The 23,566-nt window shown below is 43.4% G+C and overlaps 2 protein-coding genes across 2 annotated transcripts in view; one reads left to right on the top strand and one right to left on the bottom strand.

Annotated features, from left to right (window-relative positions):
• The first annotated feature begins 2,561 nt into the window (after positions 1-2,561).
• On the top strand, positions 2,562-5,657 carry Gpo1 (glycerophosphate oxidase 1). Its single transcript, XM_084602337.1, has one exon. The coding sequence runs from the start codon at positions 2,680-2,682 to the stop codon at positions 4,840-4,842; it is 2,163 nt and encodes a 720-aa protein (XP_084458463.1). The 5' UTR covers positions 2,562-2,679; the 3' UTR covers positions 4,843-5,657.
• A 661-nt stretch (positions 5,658-6,318) lies between these two features.
• Lrp4 (LDL receptor related protein 4) overlaps positions 6,319-23,566 on the bottom strand; it is a 193,005-nt gene continuing 175,757 nt past the window's right edge. The window contains exons 28-33 of the mRNA XM_084602336.1: positions 23,255-23,399; positions 22,717-22,830; positions 22,057-22,138; positions 16,939-16,997; positions 14,609-14,844; positions 6,319-9,493 (exon numbers count right to left, since the gene is read on the bottom strand). Coding sequence (XP_084458462.1) covers positions 9,158-9,493; positions 14,609-14,844; positions 16,939-16,997; positions 22,057-22,138; positions 22,717-22,830; positions 23,255-23,399 — 972 coding nt within the window. The 3' untranslated portion in view covers positions 6,319-9,157. The remainder of the gene's footprint in view (positions 9,494-14,608; positions 14,845-16,938; positions 16,998-22,056; positions 22,139-22,716; positions 22,831-23,254; positions 23,400-23,566) is intronic.

Below are 23,566 nucleotides of genomic sequence, written 5' to 3'. Positions count from 1 at the left end.
AGCGCCGTAACCACTGCGCCACCCCGGCGAGATGACATGCATAAGAAGGGAGCCAACAGCAATTGGCATAATGGCATCGATGTGTTAATTAATCGTTGAGACAAATTTCTAGAAAGTAGAAGAAGCAATCCCATGCCTTTGGTGGTAGTCGAACCCACGGCCTCTGAATTTCGCGTTCGGTGCTCTACCACGTAGCTAACTGGAAGGCTGTTTAATATTCCCCTTTCGTGGGTATTTACGTTGCGTTTGACTTATCCATGAGAGTGTTCGCCAGCAACCTTCTCCCTAGCTACAGTGCTCTAGAATATAGAATTCTAGAGCACTGTACCCTAGCGGCAGACATAGAGAACGTCATGCGCGAAACCGCGAGTGCCGACCTCAAAGAACGTGATCGAACGTGGACAGTAGGAGCTGCATAATAACCCTCTTATGCCACCTATGACGCCGAGACCGTCAGATTCGAACAAAAATCTCATAAAATGAATCTTGGCTTCACATCCGTCCAGCAGCCATGTGCATACGCGTTCCAATCTCTTGTAAAGGGGGTATCTCGTTGCGGCCTTCATGTCTGTGGCATCATGTATACCTTCGAAAAAGAAATGGAATACCACCATATTATCCATGTTATGGTCAGACGCAAGAAATGATTTCGACCGGATTAAGGCATTTTTATTTTACAAAACGGGCCCTAGATCAGTATGCGTGCGCAGAATATAAAGAGCATGTTAGGTTGAAACAAAGCCGAAGGGGGTAACAATCATTCGTGACCGCAATTAAGTATATTTATACTGCACAGAAGGCTTCAGAGAAAGTACTCGGCTGCAGGTAACGTATCTGAAAAATATATGTAAGGATCTGCAACTGAAAAGCACGAGAAAACGTTAATTTCATGCATAACAATACATGCCTACGAACAGAGCACTTAAATTACCTTCTCAATTTCACGAGAGAAGATTGAAGCTTATTTCTGACTAGAAGATGAATGATACTTTTTCGGCCTTCTGATTGAAGACAAGTGGCGCATAGTGTGATGATCGCAGACGAAGATCCCAGATAGGATCGAGCTTCTCTACAAAAAGGGAAAAAGAAGAAAACTTTTGTCTAGGCACGTTTAAATGCGACCCTTTCAGTGAACAAATAGAGCACATACGGCAGCAAAATTTAGAAAACCTTGCTGTCTTGGTGACGTTGCGCATTTTGCATACCCAATTTAAGAGCGAATTTCAATATCCAGTTAAGCAAGCGAAAACGACACATTTTATTGCATAACAATTGCTGTTGATACAACACGCACGAGGAATATTATGCGACAGATAAAGCGAGAACAGCTCTCGTTTTACTTTCAGGTAATAGAGGACGCAAATGTTCTGTGCACGAGGAGACAGACCAGATTTATGTGGTCATTCAAAGTCTGGCGGCTGGAGTCCCAACCAATAGTACAATATGGACGGTCATCATGCAGGAACGTTTATGAGTGCCAATTAAAGTTGTCGTTTAACAATCTGTTTGAATGAAATGGAACAGCAAACGAACAATCATTTGGAGTCGAGTCACTGACCTGAAATAAAGACTTATATAATGAAATATTGAGAGTTTGCTGTCCTATATAAAATGCACCACAGCACTGAGATTCGTCGCGCAAGTAACTATTTTAAATTTAAGAGAAATTAGGCGCACCACATGATCTCGATGACTGTGCAGATACAATGAAACCAACAAATCTTGAATTTCTGCAAATAAACTTCTTCAATTGCTTTCTTAATCGTGTAGTGCGAATCTGTATGCAGAAAATATACTGTGTGCTGCTTCTGAGGTGCCCTTCTCATGCGCCCTACTTTTGGATGCATTAAAATACGTGCACATATCAATCCGTATAGTCACTTAGAACACGTATAATTAAACTCAATGGAGGAACAAGATTCGGCGCGAAAAGGCCCAGATAAAAACAAATGTGACGAAAATGAAGCCTTCGCGTGAAACAACCCCTGGGTTCACCTGCTACACTTCTCTTGCTCTTTCAAGCAAAGAGATTTCTTTTCTGAGTGACTTTTTGTGTAGCAGGTTGAACCCAGGGATTGCTTCACGCGAAGGCTTCGTTTTCGTCATATTTGTTTTTATCTAGGCATCGGAGTAAAGGCTTATTCTGAGTTGTGAGTCAGCGCTTGTCCCGTGGCTTCCTTATATCTTGTCCTGTGCCTTCCTGTTCGCGCTGTTTTGTATTAACATCGGAAGAGGAGACAACTTTATTAAGGAGAAATAGATGTGTTCTTTGTTCGTGGGAGGATGCTTCTCCTCAAGCCGCCCAGGGGTGGTCGTCGCTCGATGGCGCTCGACGACCTCCTTGGGCCGCAGTTCGAGTTTACTGCATATTTGCTTTTTGAAAATGGCGCTTAACCGTCTGCTACTGCAGCGGGTGCAGCGTTTCCTTTAGCAAAAAAAGAGATGCAAATAATAAAAACTTCAATACTACCATTGCAGTTTTAAATATTCAAAATGTTAATAATGAACGATAAAACCACATTATTGTTTCAGCAAATGGGAAACTGTCGTTCCGTTAACCGATTGCGGAAACGACGCCATTTTTAAAAGGGTCACCTTTTGCGCCACTCTTGTTTACGCGAGCACTCTGCAAGACGCACACACCGCTGCGGCTGCGATTGCTCGCCGCATTTGTGAACCATGGCAGCGAGGCGTCTACGCACGGTGGCCTGGATCAGTGGTGGAACAATCATCGCTGCTTACGGTGCGACTCGATATACCAATTCCCGGCGAGTCGTCGTCGAAGCTGCGGACCCCAGTGATGCGCCGACTCGACCACACCTCCCTTTGCCGCCACGCGCTACGCACCTAAAGAACCTGCGCGAAACGCCCGAATACGATGTGCTTGTGATCGGAGGTGGGGCGACGGGTGCTGGCGTTGCTCTGGACTCCGTAACACGGGGTCTCAAGACCGCTCTCATCGAGACGTACGACTTTTCCGCCGGTACTAGCAGCCGGAGTACGAAATTGATCCACGGTGGTGTGCGCTACCTCCAAAAGGCTATCATGAATCTAGACATGGAGCAGTACCGGATGGTACGCGAAGCCCTTCAAGAACGTGCGAACCTGCTTGAGATCGCGCCGCACCTGTCCAGTCCACTGCCCATCATGTTGCCTATCTACAGGTGGTGGCAGGTCCCGTACTATTGGGTCGGCATCAAAATGTACGACGTAGTCGCGGGAAAGCAATGCCTGAAAAAAAGCTACTTTCTGTCAGCCAAGCGGTGCCTCGAACTGTTTCCCATGTTGAAAAAAGAACATCTCTGCGGCGGCCTCGTCTATTACGATGGCCAGCACAATGACGCGCGCATGAACGTCAGCATTGCCCTCACAGCAGCGCGGAACGGAGCCAGCGTCGCCAACCACGTTAGCGCCACCGCGTTGCTGAAGAAAGCCGACGAGAACGGCAAGGAGGTTGTGTGCGGGGCGAGGGTGAAGGACATGATCACGGGCGACGAGTTCGACGTCCGGGCCAAGTGCGTTGTAAACGCAACGGGACCGTTCACCGACACCATTCGCCGGATGGACGACCCGAACTGCAAACCAATCTGCCAGCCGAGTTCAGGCGTGCATATCATCTTGCCCGATTACTACAGTCCAGACAACATGGGTCTTCTAGATCCAGACACGAGCGACGGTCGCGTGATCTTTTTCCTTCCCTGGGAAAACACTACCATTGCCGGGACCACTGATAGGCCCTGCCCTGTTACTCACAGCCCTGCGCCCACAGAAGAAGACATTATGTTCATCCTCAGTGAAGTTCGGCATTACCTGAACCAGGATGTTGTGGTTCGTCGTGGTGATGTACTGTCGGCGTGGGCTGGCATCAGGCCTCTGGTTGTTGATTTGAACAAAAGCAAACCTGGGAAGACGGAGGCGATTGCACGAAACCACATAATATACGTTAGCGATTCTAACCTTGTCACTATTGCTGGAGGCAAGTGGACCACGTATCGTGTCATGGCCGAACACACCATGGACGCTGCAATTAAAGCATGTGGCCTTAAGCCGCAGCAGAAGTCTCAGACCTTGGGATTCACACTCGAGGGTGGCCACACTTGGACACCCACTCTTTACATCCGCCTGGTGCAAGACTTTGGGCTGGAGCCTGCAGTAGCAAAACACTTATCTCGCAGCTATGGGGACCGTGCAATGTCTGTCGCAAAACTCGCTGCGCTCACTGGGAAGCGTTGGCCAGTCCTGGGACGGAGACTACATGAGGAGTTTCCATACATCGAGGCAGAAGTGCGGTATGCGGTGCGCGAGTACGCTTGCACTGCCATTGATGTAATCGGTCGCCGCATGCGGCTTTCATTTCTCAACGTCCAGGCTGCATACGAGTGTCTTCCCAGGGTCGTCGACATTATGGCTGAGGAGCTTAACTGGTCCAAAGAAAAGAAGGAGAAGGAACTTAAAGCAGCCATACAGTTCCTTGACATTGAAATGGGCGGAGATGTCAACAAAGAGTCTCAGCAGAAACTCCCTATGACCTTCACCAAGTCAGAGGTGGACCAGTACATCATGAAGTTCCAGGCCATAGACAAGGACCGCAAGGGCTACATCAGTGTTGTGGACCTGCGCCGGAGCCTCAAGGCAGCCGGAGAACATGTCTCTGAGCCGCAGCTGCGAGAGATGCTGAACGAAGTAGACCTCAACAAGAATGGACAGATCGAGCTCAGCGAGTATCTGGAATTGATGAATGCCCTCAAGACGGGCTCCATTTCTGGAAGCCGGCTCGCGCAAGTTGTTGACGTTGAGTACTCACGGACGCTATCTGTTGACAGAAGTGGAGGTGGTCTTTAAAGACATCCATGTGCTTGCACCATGTTTTCTTTTGTTCCTCCTATTATGAACACTAAGTAGAAATGTGATCCTTCCTCCTACCAATGCCCTTCCTTTTTCGCAGCATGAGTTGCATTGCTGCCAAACTTGGAGAAGCATCGGATACAAATCGTGTTTTGTAGGGAGAAGCAAGGCCTGTTTGATGCAGTCTCTTGTTGCTGCTTTTGTTCATGTAGAAACAGAAACAACCAGCTATAAAGCTTTGTCCATTTTCTTCACTAAAGCAGTAGATTTATCCAACATCAGTATTTACCACTCATATTCTGCTGTTAGTGTTGTATAATGTTCACTGGTAAAAAAACAGCATACATCTGTGCTTGGATGAGGCCAATGATAGTTTCCTCTCCTTTGTACTGAATGTCTGTGTACTGTCATGAACTACGTATCGTTGTTATTGAACTTACTAGTTTGTTGTTTACACAGCCCTTGTTCTTTATGTATTTGTGCACAACTCATGTTTATCTTATTTCAGTGCATAGTGCATACTGTGTTCACTGTGATATCAATGCATTTTCCTCTTTGGCTGCATTCGTGAGGTGAGTCTTTTTTCTCGAGTGCTAAAAGCATTGCTATTTGCTTGTGCAAGGAGCAAAAAGTGCGTTAAACGAACAGGTTGTCATTTTTGCCTTGGGCACGGAGTGTAATATAGCACAGTGATAGAGTCTAGTCTCAGAGTCTGTGCTTGCTTGTTGAACCCGGATGAGGGTGTATTTGTTAGGTCTGTAATATTGCTTTGAATTTTAGAGATTTGCTTTTGCAGTCGTTTGTTTTTTCTTCCAACTGCAATGCTATTCTGCATGAAGTTTTCATAATTACACTAAAGGAAAGAGTTTGGTCAGGAGATAATGGGTGGCTATGGTCGCGACGTGTGCTGCTTAACTTATTTAAATCTTCAGCTGCAGTTCTGTCCATTTGCTTCTTCAAGTTGCAAGCCCCAAACATGTATCCAATGCTCTAGTTCTGTTCGAACCCACCTGGTTCAGTGTTCTTTTCAAGAACAGTGTTGGATGGATTTTTATAATGCTATCTATTAAGTGTTCACACTCGTCAACTGTCTCGTAGTTCTTCGACAAGGAAGATAGCCATAAATGCATGTTTTGTGAAACATGCATTCATGAATATGTATTTGTTCAGGCTTTAGGTTTTCGCTACACTAAGGCCATTTTGCTATTCACAAATCGTAGCACACTGAATAAAGTTTACCTCAAGTAACGCTTACCGCAGCTGTGTTTATGGTTACCTGTGAAAATAGTTTATTCTTCATTCATTGACTTCCTCGGTGCTTACTAATGGAATGTCTGTTGAAGTCGTATATAAATTCTGTACTAGGAAATAGAAAATAGGTTTACCAATGCACAGCCATAGTTTCTTGAACCGAGCCCCAACTTGAGACGTAAAATGGGCAGGCACGAACGCTCAAGGAATAAAACAGTTGCGTGCATATAAAATCATTTATTATCATCAACAGTTTGATGTGACATGATTGTGAAATCATGCCTAAAACAAAACAGAGAAGCAATAATGCGAGAATCTCGTACGTCCTGCAGTAATAATTATGTATGGAATGCTGACTTCACCATGAAATTTCATGACCCTATCAATAATATGTACACCTCTCACTCCAACACTCCTGTACACTGCTGCAATATAAACGCCGTTTGTCTCATCAACTACAGTCGTGCCATATATTTACATACAGCCACACGTGCACCGATCATATTTACACCATCAAATGACACCTCACAGCAAACAAAAGATACACTTGATTAAACAAGTCCAAATATATTCCGCAATAAAGTGAGGGGGGGGGGGGGGGGTCGTATTTACGGCTCAAGCTAGCGGCAACGGGCGGGCCAGAAGCCGCAAATAATGTTTGACGGTTGATAGATGCTATTTCCTCCCTTTCGCCGCCGTCATCTTGGAGCTTTGAGGCACTTCCAAACGGCGAAAAGGAGCTGCTTGTCCCAAAAAGACTGTGCTATCTGGCAACAACGTGGTGCTGGTGGCTTTTCTCAAAACAAGTAGTAGCGTTAACGTCTATAAGTACACTACCGATATTTCACTTTGACATATATTCTTTGAAGCGACGAGTGTGCTCAAAGTGCCCTTCTGAAAACGGCTCAGGCCTTGCAAGGCAGCTGAGGCTTGAAACAAATGCATCGGAGTTCCAAAACCATCACGCCAACCGACACAACGCTCTTTGGACAGAGTGCCTGGATAACAGGCAACTGAGAAAAAAAAATGACTTTTGGCAGTTCGAAAGACTGAAATGCTTCTAAAGAAAGCCTTGTACTATGGTGAAAGCATGAATCAGTCATCTAGAGTAACTGGCAGCCCACAACAATGCAAAAGATCGGCAGTTCATTGCAGAACAATTTACGCGGGTCTTTGCCCCAAAACAGCAAAACATACTTTTGGTATGAGCATAACTTGACAATGGCAGTTAATAAAGGTACACTGATGTCATGTTAAGACACTGTAATCGAGACCTTTTAACATAGGTTGCGATTACTGCGTAAATAAATAGGCTGCACACAGTGGACACCACTTGTGCTCGGCTTTTTTTGCAAGATTGCTCAGCGAATATTAATAGTCAATTTTTACCGAATTATATCTGATTTGGATTAAAGAAAGTACTATATCTGCACACACCTACCGAAGAGTGATGTCTGCTTTCCTTAGTATGATGATAAAGCCAGCTATGCATCATGTTAGCATGCCAGCATTGTAGATAAAAATTTTTCAATAAGAGCAAAATGCTATGTAATGCTACAAACTGCGACAATTTAAGGTTTCCAAGCCAAAAAGTGGCAGGCATTTTTAGAAAGTATAAAAACCAAGCAACACTTATGTCTCGCACTGTAATCGGAGTGTGACTAAGTTTAGTAAGTACACAAAAGAAACTAATAATGACGTGGATACTGAATGTTTACCTAAGAAATTCCTCCTGGCTAAAAGTTTCAACATCTTATTTAGTTAAGGATGCCGCCCTTACCTCAATATAAGCTGTATTGTGATTTAACACATGCTTATCCCTTGTGGTACTGTGTTAACCAGCTAAGTAATCCAGTTAAAAAACTTCACAGCTAAAACAAATGCTTGTTCATGCCCCCTTCAATGATGCTATGTACACAGTTAGTGACCTTCAAAGCTCAGAAGTAGAATTCGTAAATGGACGTCGTATCCCTACCAGGAAACACACAACAGCAGCAGACCATGTGCGAACCAGGCATGTGATCTACCCAACCCGTTTGCAAGTATTTGTTTACAGCAGCACATTTCATGCTAACGAGGTGCATGTTCTTAACGAGTGTCGCAAATTCTACTTTCTAAGCTGGCAGCAAAGTTGTGCTTGTCGTTCACCCTGTCCTCCTCCCAGAAACTTTCCAGCGGAACTTCCTCCAGAGCACCTCGGTCACTGTACTTTTCTTCTTTGATTATTTCTCGCAAAACACTATTATTAGATACTGACAGTCTAAGAGGGCACTTCACAGAAATGGCAGGTTCCCTCGTTAAGCAGAAGGTTTAATAAATGACGAATGTGAAGCAATGTAACCCCCCAAGGTAACTCAGCGAAAACCATATCTGCAATATCCTCCCATTAACATAGTGGCAAACCAAAATACTACAGTTCGGCGTAACAATGCAAAAAAAAAAAGATTTTTGCCACATATCCCTTCCCTGCTCTTGCTAGGAACTTTCAGATTGGTTGCGATTTATAATTACGATATTGCAGCATCACCCACTTCACTGTCATTAGACTCAAAATTGGTCAACACATAAAATAACTTGAGAAGTAGTGGCACAATTATTGCCTTCTGTGCAGATAATAAATAGTTTAGGGTGGAAGATCAAAAATTAAGTAAAAACAAAGCTGCCCTGCTGACATTTGTAGGGTGCAACAAGCTTCCATGCAGATACAGTGACATAGCAAAGTGCTGTTGACCACACTAGTAAAAACTTGAGTCTTCGCAGCCCATAAAGAGTGCATCAATTAATTAAAACTTGAACAAAAACACCGATTCTCACACTTTGTTGTGGACTTTGGACATTGTTACAACACCATGCCTGAAAAACAGGAATCAGAGCACAGGCAAGTGTGTTACGTGCACACAGATGAAACTTTTAAAGATGAGCGTTCATCCCAGGGCACGCACTCCCACATCCTTCTTCCTTTTTTTTTCTGTGAACAACGATGACGCTTGAGCTGTTTTCCGATTGCATCGAGAAACACGTCGGGATGCTGCGATGAAGTCCGACTAGTGCGAAGCCAGCCTCAAATATCCGTTTCAACAGATGGTAGATGATGGTGGTGATGGAGAACTGGTTGCGGCGGTGGTTGGTGCAAGTCGTGAGGGAGCGTCCTCCGCAGAGATCCCCCCCTGATGCTGTGAGGCGAATGGCGCGGGCAGGCGACCCTAGGTGGTGACGGTGGCGTTGGGCACCCCTGGAGGCCCAAGCTGTACAGTCCTGCACTGCCCTTGGCTTCAGCAGCTCCGCCTGAGGATAGGGTCAGCATGCCAGACTCAAGCTCGTCAAGGCGCTTGCTGACCAGTGCGGCCACTTCAAGGTTGTCCAACTTTTCTTTTCCACCCAGGCCCACGAGACCGGCCTGCATAAACGTGGCGGAAGAAGAAACTTTAAAAGGACAGAACATCGGATTTTCGGCCTCCACGTTTTAGAGCGCAGCTCTTTGGCGCTCGTTTCTGGGTTTCGCGTCGGCGTCAGCCTCGTAACCAGCTTCACCCCCCTTTCATCCCCCCAGTTTGAGCCGGCACTCCGGCAACCGGAGCTTCGCAGGAAGAGGGGAAGGGGGGGTACACTCAGAGGTGAACGATGGGGGAAGGAGCGTGCGCTGCAACTGGAGAACACGAGGAAAGGAAGGGGGTTGGTCGCCGGAGGCAGCGCTAGCAGTGACTGACTGATGCCGCTGCCGCCGCTAGCGAGTCAAGATGTGATTCCGTAGAACACCTTTGCCGCCACGCAGAAAGAGGAGAAGAGGGTCCCCCCTCTTCCTGCATGGCGGCGAGGGTGCTTTCCGGTTGCCGAAACGCTGGCTCGCTATTAGCGGATCACGGTGCGTGCATCCCGTTCTCACTCGCTTCACTAGCTAGCAGCGTCAGCGGCATCAGTCAGTCGTTGCTTTCTGTTTGTCGCGCAACGTTCCTATGGGCCCATGCGCTGCCTCTCGCAACCTCCCGATAACTCAATTGCTCTCGTCATTTCTCCGACCACATAGCTTCTTTCACGACAGCCAAGAACTGTTAGTGGAGTGTTTCTTGATGGAATACGTGTGAAAAGTTAAAAAAAGTTGTCAAAATTAAAAAAAGTTGCTTGTAATTGTACATACGTGTCTTGCTCGAAATCTTTGCCTGAAACTATCGAAAAGATGAAACAGCTGATAAACTTCGCTCAAATTTCGCATTAGGAAGTAACGTAACCGTGGGCAATTTTTTTTGGGTGCATTGTAGTCCTGTGATGGAAACCATGATAAGTGACTGATGTGGCGTGTTGGCAGAAATGATGTACAAAAAAGTAATATAATTCTCAACCCATCAGATGGAAATAAAACACCTTTTAGTACAGAGTAGCATCTCTTTCCATTTACATAGGGATGTATGTCTTGTCGGTGAAAGATTTGGTGGACTGCCATTACCGTTTCATTTTAAAAAATCAAAAAGGCAGTGGTGCTATCTAAAAAACTAAAAGCATATTGACAATTGTGCAAAGGGAGTACTGACGGTGCATTGGAGAGAGCGGAAAACATGATAATACAGTCAAAACTTGATTTAACGAAGATATCCCGATTCCCCCTGAGACGCTCATATAGTCTAATGCTTTGAATAACTTGAAATAACGAAACTAATTTCTCTATCCGTCCTGATTTAACAAACCTTTTGCTAAAAATGAAGGTTAAAAGTTTATTTTTGGTATATTTTGCACAAAATGCTCTAGAATGCATTGACTGCGAGCTAATAGTAACATTGTGCAGCAACTATGCCCTGCTTTTGCCAAATTGGTGGTACGAAACGAGAGTAATATTGATATTAGTTCACAAGGTTTTGCCAGCGGTAAAACGCCAGCCCGTCGACCCAGCGTCGGTAGCGGTACCGCATGCCCAACACCAGGACAAATTATGGTTGTCCTTAATCTGCTGCAACAGTTTGCTGCAACAAATGAGGGAAAAACACAAAAAATCCGGACAGATGTTGCTTACAAACTGCAGGCAAGTGAAGATCAGCGACGTGTTTGCTGGGAAAGAAATTTAATCCCCTGAGACCCTTCTTGCCGAGGTAAAAATTTTGTTGCTACTTTTCATACACACTGTCGGTGTCGGTGGTTACGCAGGCCGCAATTCCATTGCAGAAACATAGCATAGTGACAAGTTGGTATTGCATTTAAAGATGACGTAACAGTACAGCTTCTTTGGGCCTTCATTTAAGTAGACTGTTAAATCCTTTCAAAATACGATTTTTTCGTACTTCCTTGATGCCGTGACACCGTACAATAATCGACTGTATCGGATTAAGTGATCAAGAAATACCTCCCTCGATTTAACAAAGTTCCCGATTTAACAAAATAATTCGCGGCTCCCCTCAACTCCGTTAAATCGAGTTTTACCTGTAGATGGCAAGAACTCCTGGAAGAAAAAAAATATTTGCAGATGTTTAATAAGAAAAAAGTTTGAAAAAAAAGCACTAGTTTTGCCTAGTTTATCTTGGTAGATGGTAAATGCATTTGACATTGTCACTGTCTTCTTGCCATCAACTGCCAGAGGCACACTCGTGAGAAACACCACGATGTTTGTTGCCCAAGATGGCAGGAGCGACAAATATGAAGCCCCGCTTTAACCACCCGCTGTACAAAGGTGCCTGTGTGACAATGATGACACAGGGAATGATCTAGTTAGGTCTCACGATGTGGTGCTTTCGGACTAAAAGAACACGCATTCAAGGAAATCGGTAATATTTCCAAAAAACATGATCACGAGTTGGGCTTTACCAATAACGGTATTATTTCACCGCAAAACGGCCCTTTAGTTTGTTTTCAGATTGTCATTGCCAAATTGAGATCATAAATCCTCATTTCTTGGATATCAGAGTGCTAACTTACATACTATGAGACAAGATGTTTTCATTTCTGCCATTATTTCATGACATGCTTCAGTTAGTGTTCAGTCCCTTCAAAGAAAAACTCCTCCAATTTTTTATTGCAGTACAGTTGAACCCCAATGGGATATGCAAAAAATTTCGTTGAGGCGAAACCAGCCCAAAGACACTCTCAGGCTAAACTACACAGTTCAAAAAATATCATTTATTTACAAAGAAGTAGGTCAGCCGCGTCTGCTTCTTTCTTTTGCCAGAAGCACCGTGATACAATTTGCACACTTCGTGAGCGATTAAAATGCAATGTAATCACTGCGGGCACCAATAAAACTGTAAATCACATCAGCTCTGTCCATCGCATCTAGTGCAAATGGTGACACTACAAGATATGGATTGATTGTGCCTCTGGCTGGGAAGACCTGCACCTTGTCCCAACATAGCTAGCCCAACTGTCATCATCACCAAGAAATGGCGGCCTTCATGAGTGCATATGCATAGAGGAAGAATAGCTTATGAGTTGTCCTCGCTATAGTGTATTAGAATACTGGGCAGAGAGCGTCTTGTTTGCTAATTTGAATGCATTACTGCTTCAATACCATGAGTTTACCCTAATATACTGGGTCATTTTTTTAAAAAGTCCAAAATTTTAAGACAAAGGTTAACTGGCTTTAGATTTATTTTAGCACTGGGGCTTATATTTGTGGCTACAGCAGACACCAGGTCAAGAGCGAACTGCTTCACTTAGTTTGCTAATTAAAGAAACATTGGAGCTCATCATCCAAGCATTATAGCCACAAAAACAGTTTGTTTTAAAGAAATGGTAGCATTATAAAAAAATTCCACACAGTAATTAAATATGCACCTTTAGCGTAGATGACTGTACGACCTACCCACCAAACAGTCTTTCACTAAACGTACATACATATGAAGGCACAACTAAAGTATATAATACATAAATGTAGTAGCCAAACGAAAGAAAACATACACAAATCATAAAAACATGGGCAAGGTGTATGTGTTAAAGCACAGCAAATATAAAACGCAAGCAAGTTGCGCTGTGCGACAGCGATTAATAGCAACTCCTTGGCTTCAGGTGTTTTATTTGTTCTGTTTTAGACCTCTGCTGTTGGCTCAATGGTTTTACCCAGCATCTTTCCAAAATCCAATGGCAAAAACAGTGCGATAGGAAAATAACACAAAAGACGTGTACGGACAAGCACCAATGAGGACGATGCAGAATGCAATACAACACGCGTTGTTGTATTGTCTGTAACTGACCAGTTACTGGTGTTACTGGTTTGTTGTACTGCACAACTGCTACATGAAATTAGTTACTGTGACGTCAGGTGTAATGAGTGTGATGGTAGTGAACGGTTAATAAGTGAAATTGTGGAAACAAAGTCTGCCGGTTGAAAAATATCACTGTTGTACAAAAGTGAGAATTAAACGATCTAGCTAGGGTGTCTATGCTTGCTATATACTATTTGTAATCTTATTTTATGGTTATTACTTTGTCAGCATTGTATTCGATCAAGATGCAGAAATAGCAAATGCTTATTTCGGAGAAAACTACTAAATAAGAAAATGAATTAGAATGAGAAGCGCTCTAATTCTCTCGTCGAAAAACATTCCATGTGGAATTTTTATTACAAACGTTTTACAACATCACTGCAATTCATAAAATATTTAAGTAAAAGAACTGCACTACATATCCAAACGAACCGTTCCAATCATTACTTTCTGCGGCGAGCTGATGGGAAATCAGAAATATATTTTGTGAAAGCGAAAACTTCATTAAGTGGTGTTCGTTGCAGTGGGGTTCGACCGTAGTTTTCGAGTTCTAGTCACAACAAAACACCACCGCTGTAAAGATCGATATCCCCCGATCAGTAGAGATAGCGATGTTGTCATGGCGGTCCCGTGACAGTGAAGGGCCAATTGCAGAAAGCCATCAACAGGAGTCGAGTTGAGCCTTGATTGGTCGAGACAGCAGTGAAATCACAGAGGACACGTGACCGTGAAGAACCAATCACAGAGCACCGTCCACAAGAGTGAAATTCAAAAATGGTCCCGCTTGGACTCCACAAAAAACTTGGGCTCTTACCTTGCTATCACACCGAAAGTCCACCATCAGAGACAAATCTCCGACTGGCAGCAAGAGTGATGGTGTCTTAGTGGTCCTATGACCACGAAGGACCAAATGTGTGGTACCATCGTCCACATAAGTTGAAAGCAAAAATGGCCTCTTGGCTTACACGAAAAATGTAGAACTCGACTGGAACCAAAAATGAGTGTTGGCTAATGTGCTGATGAGTGAATGCAGCAAGGAAACTGACACAGACACACAGGGAATGTCGGTGAGAACCTGAAATGTATCGCATTCCCTCTTAAAGAAGCCTTAACTGGCCTCACAATTTTAGTATCTTAGTAAAAGTGATTGTTTGGCCCTTCGTGGCCATGGTGACATTTGTTCAGCAAGAGAAGATGTATTCATTGCAGAGAAAATGCAGTTTGTAAATACAATACTGCTTGTTTCTTCTTTTTCGCCACTGGACTCAAAACTGTGACATCAATACTGAAAAGGGCTGCACCTTTGGCAATGTCGCTAAGTGTTAACCCACCTCGTGGTTGTCGTATCGCACCTTCGGGCTCCAACCCCACGGCTTCTTGTCTAAGTATTCGGCAGGACCAGGTGAGTGATTTGAATAGCGGGCCATATGTGGGGCCGGTCCTCCCCGCTCAAGGGAACTGTTGGTACGGCTCTTCTTGCACCAGATGAGCAGAGCGCCCAGAAGGAGTAACACCAGTGCACCACCAACCACACTGAGGGCAATGTAGGTGCTCTGAAACATGGGATCTTCAAAGAAAAAAAAAAAAAAAAGAAGAAAGGGACCACGCCGATTACAAGGCACTACATCGCCAGAAATGAAAACACTGAAAACCACGTCCTTTTGCATGTGCAGACTAGTCCTGTGCTGAACTTGTGAACATCTCCTTGCTGATGCAAGTCTGCTGAATATGAAGCCTTCAAACTTAAGCTGACAATATTTCATATTACACACTTAAATATTTTATACTATAGTGTACTAACTAACCCAATTATAAGTCACCATCAGTGATGCCAGAAGTAAGTTTTCAGTGGAGGGATGGACAGGGGAAAGCTTTTTTCATGTTTATTTATTGCTTAAGTAAATGAAAAGTACTCGCTCAATCTGTCTTTTCTCGCACTTCTTCACAAAACAATACCAATGGGCAAGTTGGCCTTTGCATTTTACCCATGCCAACCTGTTACTATTGTTGACACTGCTGTTATATGAAAACCATGGCGACGCCAAGTACCTCTAATCTTTGCCTGTTTTCATGCTTTGTGGGGGTGTCATCAATATAAGACTGCCTACTACGGCGTTGCGGTTGAAGCCAATTTCATAGAAACGAGGTGGTCCGAGGTTAGGTTACAGCAAAATATGCAATAAGGCAGTACGCCATCTGAGTTCTGCTCTTCGAACATCTATTTTACTGGGAAAGTAAAATAATTACTTTATTTATTTTGTCAATTTGTCAACCCTCGGTTGAGCGTTGTTACCGGGAGGGAAAAATGAAATATATGTATGTACACAGGAATGAACAAATCACTGTAAATATGTAATACAGGAGAGCATAATAAAAGTACTATAGTACAATTCACACCATTCTTCAGCTATCACCATAATACAGAAAAGAAATACTAGTCTTATTCTAGATAGTAATTTTTAGCATTGCAAATACTCTTACACTTGAAAACTCAGCAACATGCGCGCGCAGTTTATTCCAGAGTTCAATAGCCTCAGGAAAGGATCGGCACTGAAAGGAGTTAGTTTTAGTCAAGCGTGATCAAACTGCTTTGTGATGGTTAAGACGGGAGCTCAATCTACCTAGAGGTTGCAAACATGTTTCTTTGTTACTGTTAATTTCACTCGTGAATGATCTGGCACAATATTTTTAATCTCTGCTTTTTTATGCCTTGGTTCTAATAGCGCAAGACTGCATGAGTTTAGCGTCTCAGTTACAGAATCAGTTTGCCTATATTTTAAACAAAAAAACTGTGCCATACAGCTCAGAACCTTCTCTATTTCAGGCCTGTATGTTAGCAGTGTCACCTCTTTTGCTGTTCTCCCCAATTTTGCTCTTACATCCAAAAAGCCAGACTCGAAACTGTCAACACCTACATCGCCTGTTTGCGATCAGCCAAGTACTCTTCAGTCCATTTCACAGTCCATTTCAGTACATCCTCTTTAATACTATCCCTTTACAGTTTCAGCAGTAATCTACAACGACGAGCTGGAAGGATTTTTCAATATATTCGCAAATGACATCAATCTGCCCGCAGTAAACTACAGATCTGGCAAGGTCATGCGTAATCTCAATTCACTGTGTCCCTGTTGAAAACCCTCGTAGCAAACACTTGTAGCGACATTTAGGATGTAGTCCGTTTGTTACTGAGAAGATATGTTTCCCAATGACACGCTCCATGACCTTGCAGCACATCAAAAGGAAGTGACACAGGCTGATAGTTACTCGTGAGTGTGCGATTATCACTCTTAAACAGAGAGTAATAAATAGAACGAGTTACTAGTGATTTTCGGAACATAGTCGCCAAACAGAAAGACACCCATCCAGCATACCTCTTCAAGAAGCATGTGGGTATTCTATCCAGACCAAAAGCTTGCCTAATTTTATTTGCTGCTGAGATACACTGCTCTAAGTAAAACTGATAGAGTGGAGAGAAGTTTCACAAACAGTACAATAATTCCTCGTTGTGCGCATCGCTTTGGCTTGCATACCCATTAAACACCGACTAGAAGTATTTAGTGAAGTTGTCTGCTAGGGTAAATCAAATATTTCACCAATAAGTTCCTTTTCTTTTATCAAGATAGTGCAAAAATTTCTCATCGTCCAAAAAAAAGTAGCGTACCATGAAATTTGAAGCCTATCACGTGACATCTTCCTCCAGCCATGTCAGAAGAGCTACAGCTGAAAATTAAAAGAAATTAGAAACAGATGAATTTTTCAAGGAAACAAAGCAAGGCAAAGCAAAAGCATCCACAATGCATACAGTAGGTAGAAATGAGAGAACTATAAGCTACACAGAAGCTATAGGCAATGCAAAGGGAACATTGCTCTTTACTAGAAACATGACAAGCACTCTTGAAAAAAAAAAGAACATTATGCACTTCAGCAAGTCCGCGGGACTTTTTTAGAGATGTACAGTACAGGTAAAGGCAGTGGTTCACTTCAAGGTTTCTGTTGAGGTTTTTTGTGATATTTATTGCCAAGTTAATATAGTACAACCTCGTTGCTTTGATACCGGAGAGCTCGACTTATACACTATGAAGTAATATCTTTTCAATTCCGCTATAATCTCATGACATGGCTTGGTCAGTGTTCAGTCTCTTAAAAGAAACCTTCCACCTTTTCTTTTTTCTTTTGATGCAATAGCTGTAGAGTTCTTGTCACGCCAAAACACCACTGCAGTCGAAGTCGAAATTCCCTGTATGCTTGAGACAGTGGTGTTAGCTCAGGGCTACAAAAAGTGTTCATTTGGTGAAAAAAAGTGAAGGGACTCATCAATAAAGGCATAAAAACCGAACTCTGATTGAAAGAAAGCTTCTCGAATGCTTCAGTATGAAGCAAAGCAGAACTGCAAAGCAGTGTAAAATTTTGAAAAAAAAGAGAAAAAAAACAAGGCCCCTTAATATTGCAATCCTGATTTATGAAGTCCCCGTCTCCAAATACAGTGCAGTCCAACACTGATATCCTTATTCACAACAAGCTAACGTCCAATTACTGCATTTGATTGCTGCTACATCCATGCTCATGCTAAGAAAAGGTGTTATAAATAATTAATGCTAAAAGTTTTCTCTGCAATGTTAGCAACTACTAACTATGTAACATTGCTGCCCACCACAAAAAGAAGCAGCACCACAGAAGTTAAAACGTGATAAATATCCTTTTAAGCCATCTTGATACCAAGCAGTACAAAAAAAAAAAGCCAAGAAGTCTGTTTGGGAGTTTGTGGCTGCTTATACAGGCAGTGGCAGCTTCAAGGCACAGAGCACATACCCCATACACTTTGTACTCTAAAAGCACACCTCTGGAAAGGCAATAAGCTTGCCTGTGAACTGATGAGACAAAGTTGCATGGGACAGTAGATGGTGCCAGAAATACCTCAAGTCAAGCAAAGTTTTTAGAATGTTTTCAAGGACACCTATAATTAGGTACAGTTCAGTTTCGTACACAATGAACACAAAACATGACCACAGTGCTGCTGAAGAAACAATCACTACAATAGTTTTTCACGATTTTATTTCTATTTTAATGCAAGCATTCCAGCAACCCAATAATGACAGTCAGCCCTTGAAATCACTGATGTGAAAAAAGAAAAGGAAATCTATGATTTAGGCAATTAAGGTATGCACTAGCAGTAGCAGAGTTCTAAGAGGACCTTCTATTTACATCAGGCACTAATTACTCACACAAAATATAGTTAAACCCCTTTATAAGGGACATGCACAAGGGAAGGGGGGGGGGGGGGGGGGGCAGTTTTTGTCTCTTATATGAGAGGTCCCAGCAGAAGTATCCCCCAGAAATTTACACTTGTTTGACAAAGGGTAACAGCGGCTGTGAGTAACAAGTCTGTGATTGTCGGTACTCAGACGCAAAATAGATGAAAAGGAAACGAGGCATCTCTGAGTGGAGTTGAAACTGGTTGAACACCAATTGGAGCAGTTTATTTGCCCTCGGCAGTGCAGGACCCTTTCTGACTTTATGTCATTTGTTTTGGTCTTGGCCTGGCTATGTCTCGCTTTCTAGGCACAATGACTTGTTTATGTCAGCGACCCCAGCTGAGCACTTTCTTTGCATTTACCAGATACATTAGTCGCTCATACTGAAATGCAACATAATAGACAGCTTTCACTATATTCTTCAGACTAGTGGCCCAACACCTACGGTAATTCGTGATAAGATGCTCCGCTAATCGGAGAACCTTTTGTTTTCACTGTAGCTGGCTGAACCTGGCGACGGATGGTGCCACATCTAATGTTAAAATGTGTTACAAGCAAGACTGAGTATCAAACATTAAGGCTAATTTGTCCTTTATAGCCAATTGTCTTCGAAATCCATCCTCATCATCAGCCTGACTATACCCACTGCAGGGCGAAGGTCTCTCCCATATTTCTCCAATTAACCCAGTTCTGTGCTAGCTGCATCCACTTGACCCCCGTGAACTTCTTAACCTCATCCGCCCACCTTACTTTCTGCCGCCCCCTGCTACGCTTTCCTTCCCTTGGAATCCAGTTTGTTACCCTAAGCGACCATCGGTTATCCTCTCTTCGCACTACATGTCCTGCCCATGCCCATTTCTTCTTGGTTTCCACTAGAATGTCAGTAACTTGAGTTATTTCTCTGACCCACTCTGCCCGCTTCCTATCTCTTAATGTTACCGTTACCATTTTTTGTTCCATAGCCCTCTGCATTGTCCTCAACTTAAGTAGAACCCTCTTGGTTAGCCTCCACGTTTCAGCCCCATAGGTGAGTACAGGTAAGATGCAACTGTTGTATACTTTCCTCTTGAGCGATACCAGTATGCTGCTAGTCATAATCTGCGAGTGCTTGCCAAATGCGCTCCATCCCAATCTTATTCTTCTTACTATTTTCTTTTCATGGTCTGAATCTGCGGTTACTACCTGTCCTAAGTAGACATATTCGCCTACTACTTCCAGTGCTTCGCTATCACTCGTAAACTGCTGTCCCTTCCCGAGGCTGTTGAACATTACCTTAGTCTTCTGCACACTGATTTTCAAGCCTACCTTTCTGCTTTTCCTGTCTAGGTCACAATCATTCTTTCCAGTTCATCTCCTGAGTTACTTAGCAAGGCAATGTCATCAGCAAATCACATCCAATGTCTGTTAAAAAAGAGGTCCAATTAATTTAAGTCATAGGGCGGCCAACTATTTGGGTGAATGGTGTCTCTTATATCTGATTGTCTGTTACATCCGTGTCTCTTATAACGGGGTTCAGCTGTATACCAGGTGCATGAGGTATTTGAAGTCACTATTCCCCATCCCCATAGATACCAGCAAGTTCGGCATATCTATCTAGGCGTGCGGCTTCTGGTAAGTTGACCCCTTATCATTCATACTGCGTAGTTTGTTCAAAAATGGAAGCGTACAAGTTGACGCATTAAATGAAATGCCATGCAGCCCTAGTCAAACTGGCCGTGCACCACAGCGACTTGGAAATTGCGAACTTTCTGAATGTAGCAAAGACTTTCTTTAACAAGGTGCGGACAGAAGTGATGTGCTCTGGCAGTGATGTGGCATCTGTGGCGAAAAGGAAGAAGCACAGTCAGCAGTCGGACGTTGTCAGAACACCCGGTTTTCTTCAGCAGCTGCAAGTCGTCATGAGTGACGACACAGGAAAGTCAATGCAGGTCACTGCAATGGAGTTCCAAGTCGCAGAGACAACTGTCAGGCTCACTGTGCATGAGGACTTGAGGTACCATTCCTATGTGATTAGGAGGGGGCAATTTCTGTCCGACAAAACTAGGGAGAATCGACTGCTCCAGTCCAAGCACTTGCTAGGCAAGCTGAAGAGATCTGAGGAGCCTGGAATGCTCTCGATTTTTTTCACATGAAAAGAACTTTGACCAAGACGAATAACCTAATTGCCGTAACGACAGGTGGCTTTGCGCAAGTGCTCATGACGTGCCTACAGTGATGCACTGAAAATATCCGTTGTCTGTTGTGCTGTTAGGAGCCGTCAGCAACGAGGGTGATGCCGTGATGCAAAAGGACTCCGCGTTAATGGTGCTTGCCACTATTGTGAAGCCCTGGATTGATACGGTTTCGAAAAGAAGACCTTATGTCTTTCAGCAAGATTCGGCTCCTGCCCACACCGCCTGCGTCACCCAGGAGTGGCTGGCCAACAGCTGCGAGGACCACGTCACTCCCAACTTGTGGCTTCCTAGTTCTCCAGATTTGAATCCACTCGACTATTATGTCTGGGGCATCATTGAGAAAGTGGCCAACAAAAGGCCACATACTAATACAAAGAACTCTCTGAAGGCCGCCATTGCTGACTCAATGGCCAGCATCTCTAAGGACCACCTGATCCGTGCATGCAGCCGTTTTCACAACCGAATTGAATCGGTTATTGCTGCAGGTGGCGGATTCATCGAGTGATTGTGAAGATAAACAGCAAAAGAAGTATTTCCCAAAGTTTGGTAAAAATATGTCTATTTTTGCGAGAGATATTCTTCTCTGCCTGAAGGCAAAATAGCATCTTCAAATACCTTGCGCACCCAGTATATGTGTACTGCAGAAGCAGGTCTCCGAATATAAACTGGAGGAGAATCTCTGTCATCGAAGACAAAAAAGTGTGCAGCACAAAGTAACAAAACAAAAAAGTTGGATGAATAATACAATATTGATTCTGTCTGGCGCACTGTGTTCACATTGTTTATTAAAGAGCATGAGAATGCATCACCCCATGTTAATTTGGCTGCGAAATCAGAAGCGAATTTTCCACAATTAATTCATGATAGTGGCGACAAAAACCTGTCCCTTGAGGTAGATCTAGTTGAGTTAGTTGAGAAGAGTAACGCTGCAAAATAACTTTGCCAGATAAGAAAATGATAGGCAATTTAGTGCGTATAGGTCAAAAGTGAATTCAATGTTTTAGCGCTTCGATTCTCAGACTGATTTCAGTTTTAGGATCAACATGTAGCAAATGTAGCCCACCAAATTATGTGAAAGAGCACTCAACATAGATGTGAAGCCCCTCTTTTAACCAAGCCTTACGGATGCACATGCACGGCCTAGGAGTGGCGTGTCCGACTCAAGATATAGGTATATTAATCAAAATATTCAAGGGTGTAAGTACAAGTTTACGGGCTGAATTCGAAAAACTTAGTTAAACCGTGCAGGATGCTTTGTGGACGAGTACAGGGACCTCTCAAAAGAGTGGTTCTTCGGAGTTATCTGCCCTGCTCTAGTGACGATAAGCCACGTGCACACAATGGTGGACTTACCCAGCACTTGATGCGTTGGGTTGTGCTGATGTCGGAGGTGTAGAGATCAAGGGCGCATCACTGGGTGTTGTCATGTCTGGAACTGATCGTGCAAGACGGCTCATGACATACGGCATTAAGTACTTAATGAGTAAACTACACTTAAACTGAATTCTAAACACTCTAAAATAATGAGAACACATCAATATAATTTGCGTTCTATATTATCTCTAAGTACATACTGTAATTACACTAAGAAATCCACAAAAACTTTAGCTGTTCTTTTTTTTTTTTTTTTTTTTTTTCAGGAAATTCACAATGATTTCGCACTCCGTGACTAAGCCAGTTATCTGGTAATGCATCCAGGGTTCCGACAGCACCGGTTGAAGTTTTCCATCACTCCATGTTTTGCAAGTTAAAACATATACTACCCCACGATATCAAAACTAACCAAATGTAGTGAACGCTCCCTTCATATCAGCTCTGGTTGAAGAATGCTCAAAGGGCAATCTAACAGTCTGAAACAGCAAGAAATAAACCAGATGAATATTTCCAGCTGCAATACCTCAAAGAATAGCACTGCTAGGCTCAATGGAGCACAACTGTTTCTCTAAACCCTCCCTGAAAAAAAATTTTTTTTTGCGCTTCCAGGCCGATATTTGGAATAGTGACCCAACGTACATGTAGAGCAGTGCCTCGTGTCTGGGTGGCTGGGGCAAGCACAGATGTGTCCTTGTGGCCTGTACAAACACAGGTGGGAGCAACCTCCATTCCTCACACTGCAAGAGTTAGTACCTGGGATGGAAGAAGAGGAACATGTCCGAAACTGAACAAAATATTCTCTCAGGCTAGCTGGCAGAAGGAGGTAAGTCAGAGAAATACCCTCGCAGGATTTCAAGATGCGTTTCAGGAGAAGAGACGCAAACTTCGGCCAGAAATTACGTCAATATGAAAACAGTTGTCCCCGCTAAGCCAATGTGTGGTTACTTCTACAACATAGTTGACTAGAAAAAGGTACTGATCATATCTATGCATACTTTAGTTTTCAAGTAGCTAAGGCTACTTGAGAACTTGTTAGTATATGCACAGCGGGTCTTGCAACAACAACATGGGAAGAGGTGTCGAGCACCTGCTAAGACTGGCAGCAAGACTGTTAAGACCGGGTGGTAAGAGATAACAGTAACTATCGCAAAGTGTAAGATAAATAAATGATCGATACCAGTTTGTCTGGAACGTGCCACCATCTTGATTTCCATTAGGTACTCTATGTTGTCCCGAATGACCACCCGTTCTGCACCGGTTTCCTTGTGTGCCTTCTCGATGGCCTTTGTGTGCCAGTCTGTCCAGTAAATGTAGGATCCATACTGCAAAGAAAAAAAAAAAGGAGAAAACAGTTGGGCTAGGAGTTCGACAACAAGCTTGCGTGTTAGTGAACACATTGAGCTCTGAAACAGTGAAAGAATTTTGGTAAAAGGATCACATAAATAAGTGTTTTTGTGAGAAACAAACTCTGGCAGAGAGCCAAATCATT

The sequence above is a fragment of the Amblyomma maculatum genome, chromosome 4 (assembly GCF_055883805.1).
Source record: "Amblyomma maculatum isolate TAMU_Amacu chromosome 4, ASM5588380v1, whole genome shotgun sequence".
Taxonomy (NCBI): Eukaryota; Metazoa; Arthropoda; class Arachnida; order Ixodida; family Ixodidae; genus Amblyomma; species Amblyomma maculatum.
This window is presented reverse-complemented; position numbering and strand designations above follow the sequence as displayed.